The sequence below is a fragment of the Chiloscyllium plagiosum genome, chromosome 41 (genome assembly GCF_004010195.1).
Source record: "Chiloscyllium plagiosum isolate BGI_BamShark_2017 chromosome 41, ASM401019v2, whole genome shotgun sequence".
Lineage (NCBI taxonomy): Eukaryota > Metazoa > Chordata > Chondrichthyes > Orectolobiformes > Hemiscylliidae > Chiloscyllium > Chiloscyllium plagiosum.
Genome location: NC_057750.1, coordinates 18,871,676 through 18,873,449, shown reverse-complemented (window position 1 = coordinate 18,873,449; position 1,774 = coordinate 18,871,676). Strand labels below are relative to the sequence as shown.

The following is a 1,774-nucleotide window of genomic DNA, read 5'->3' as shown; positions in this document are numbered from 1 at the left end:
GAAACACTGTCCTCTCTGTAATTAAGGATGGCCAATGAATGCAGCCGTCGCCAGCGCCGCCCACATTCCAAACACGAATTTTTAAAAAGCCTTGTTTCCCCCAATAATCCAATCGGAGATTTAGGGGCGGAGCTGATAATGGGAAAGATAATTGGGAGTCGCTGGACTGCCAATCACAGAGTGAGAGGTGGAGCACTGTATTTCAATGCTGTCTCACCAATAAGTTTGTTTATACAGGAACCTTGTTGTGGAAGATGCGTCTGTTGCTGGCCCTGTTCATCATATTGCACCGTAAACGACTTTCCACATAACAATTCTAATTGAATAGTGAACTCTCCTTTCTATTTGCAATCTTTCCTTCTTTCTGCACTCTGTTTTTTTTATTTCTTTATGTATCGATTTATTTCTGTTTATGTCCTTTCTTTCTTCCTTCTCTCGATGTCATTGTGTCCCATTTTCTGACCTTTGACTTTCCCTGCCTTTTCCTCAGGTGTGAAGTCGCAGACTATCCGACAGACGCCCGCTGCCGTCTCCCAGTTTGCGGAGCAGGGAGTGAAGCTGCAGTGTCATGTGGAAGGAGCAAGTACCCCCAGAATGTCCTGGTACAGACAAGCTCCTGGGAAGGGGCTGCAGCTGATGTTTTACTCTATTACCACCAGAGCAGTAGATCCACAGGGGTCGGTGGACGGGTTCACCGCCAGGCGACCGAGTGATCTTGAGTTCATTCTGGAGACCACGAGCTTATGGGCGAATCAGTCGGCCGTGTATTACTGTGCCTGGAGTATTCACAGTGACTCAGAAAGAGGGAGCAGCTCAACAAAAACCCCAAAAGTTGCTCGAAAAACCGTGAACGCTAAAACGGACAGTGTTGCTTTCGGTTTCTCTTCCGCGCATTAGATTACATTTTGACAAAAAAAGAAAACGCGATGACAATAAATGGTGAGCGAATAACAGTAGAGATGATTAGTAAAGATTCGGCTGAATTTGAGAGTTTTGGTTCCCATAAACATGTTTAGATTTTTTTCCGGCGACAACGTGTCATTCCGCAGAAGAACAGCAGGTGGCGGTGGAGGAACACAGAAAAGACCAGTGCAGAGCACATCGTGAAAGTGTAACACAGATAGAGTAAATCCCAGTCAAGTGATAAGATAAGGAGAGAAAGAAAGCCGATTACTTCCCTTGAATTTGTTGATTAGGAGCTGGAAGAAGCCATTGAAGGTTGCCAGGAGAAACAAGATTTATTTTATGCGTACTTGCGACGTGGGCGATTCTGGCCAGGCCAGCATTTATTTCACACTCCATTGAAGCTATCGTTGCGGCTATTACACAGGATTACGAGCAAACTATTCAGCCGTTAACGTCTGAGAAGGGCCTTGATACTGTTCAGTCATTCCTTTCGACCAGGGGGTCATCATAAATTATTGTTTTCTTAGCTTCACTTATTCGCCTTTTGACGCTGTATCTGGATGTACGAGTACAGCAAAAATCTACTAATTCAACGTTGATTGTTGAAACCTGCAAGCAGCACCACCACACTCCGACATGCGCCTCCAGTAATACCTCAATGAGCCTGGTTTAGAGTTGGTGATTGTTCCCCCAAGTTCCAGACACAGCTCCCTATCCTCTCAGCCGCCCGCATCCCACCTCTCAGCTCCTTGATTCCTCATTTCCCTCTGGTGCACAAAACATAGAACAGTACAGTACTGGAACAAGCCGTTCGGCCCACGATGTTGTGCCAAATCAAACTAATCCCTTCTGCCTGCCCGTGGCCCAT

The 1,774-nt window shown here is 46.1% G+C and overlaps 1 gene segment (V, D, J or C); it reads left to right on the top strand.

Annotated features, from left to right (window-relative positions):
* Positions 1 to 203: 203 nt before the first annotated feature.
* Positions 204 to 897, top strand: LOC122542719. The segment is given in 2 exon segments: positions 204 to 291; positions 491 to 897. Coding segments are annotated over 2 exon segments (444 nt in total).
* The last annotated feature ends 877 nt before the right edge of the window (positions 898 to 1,774 follow it).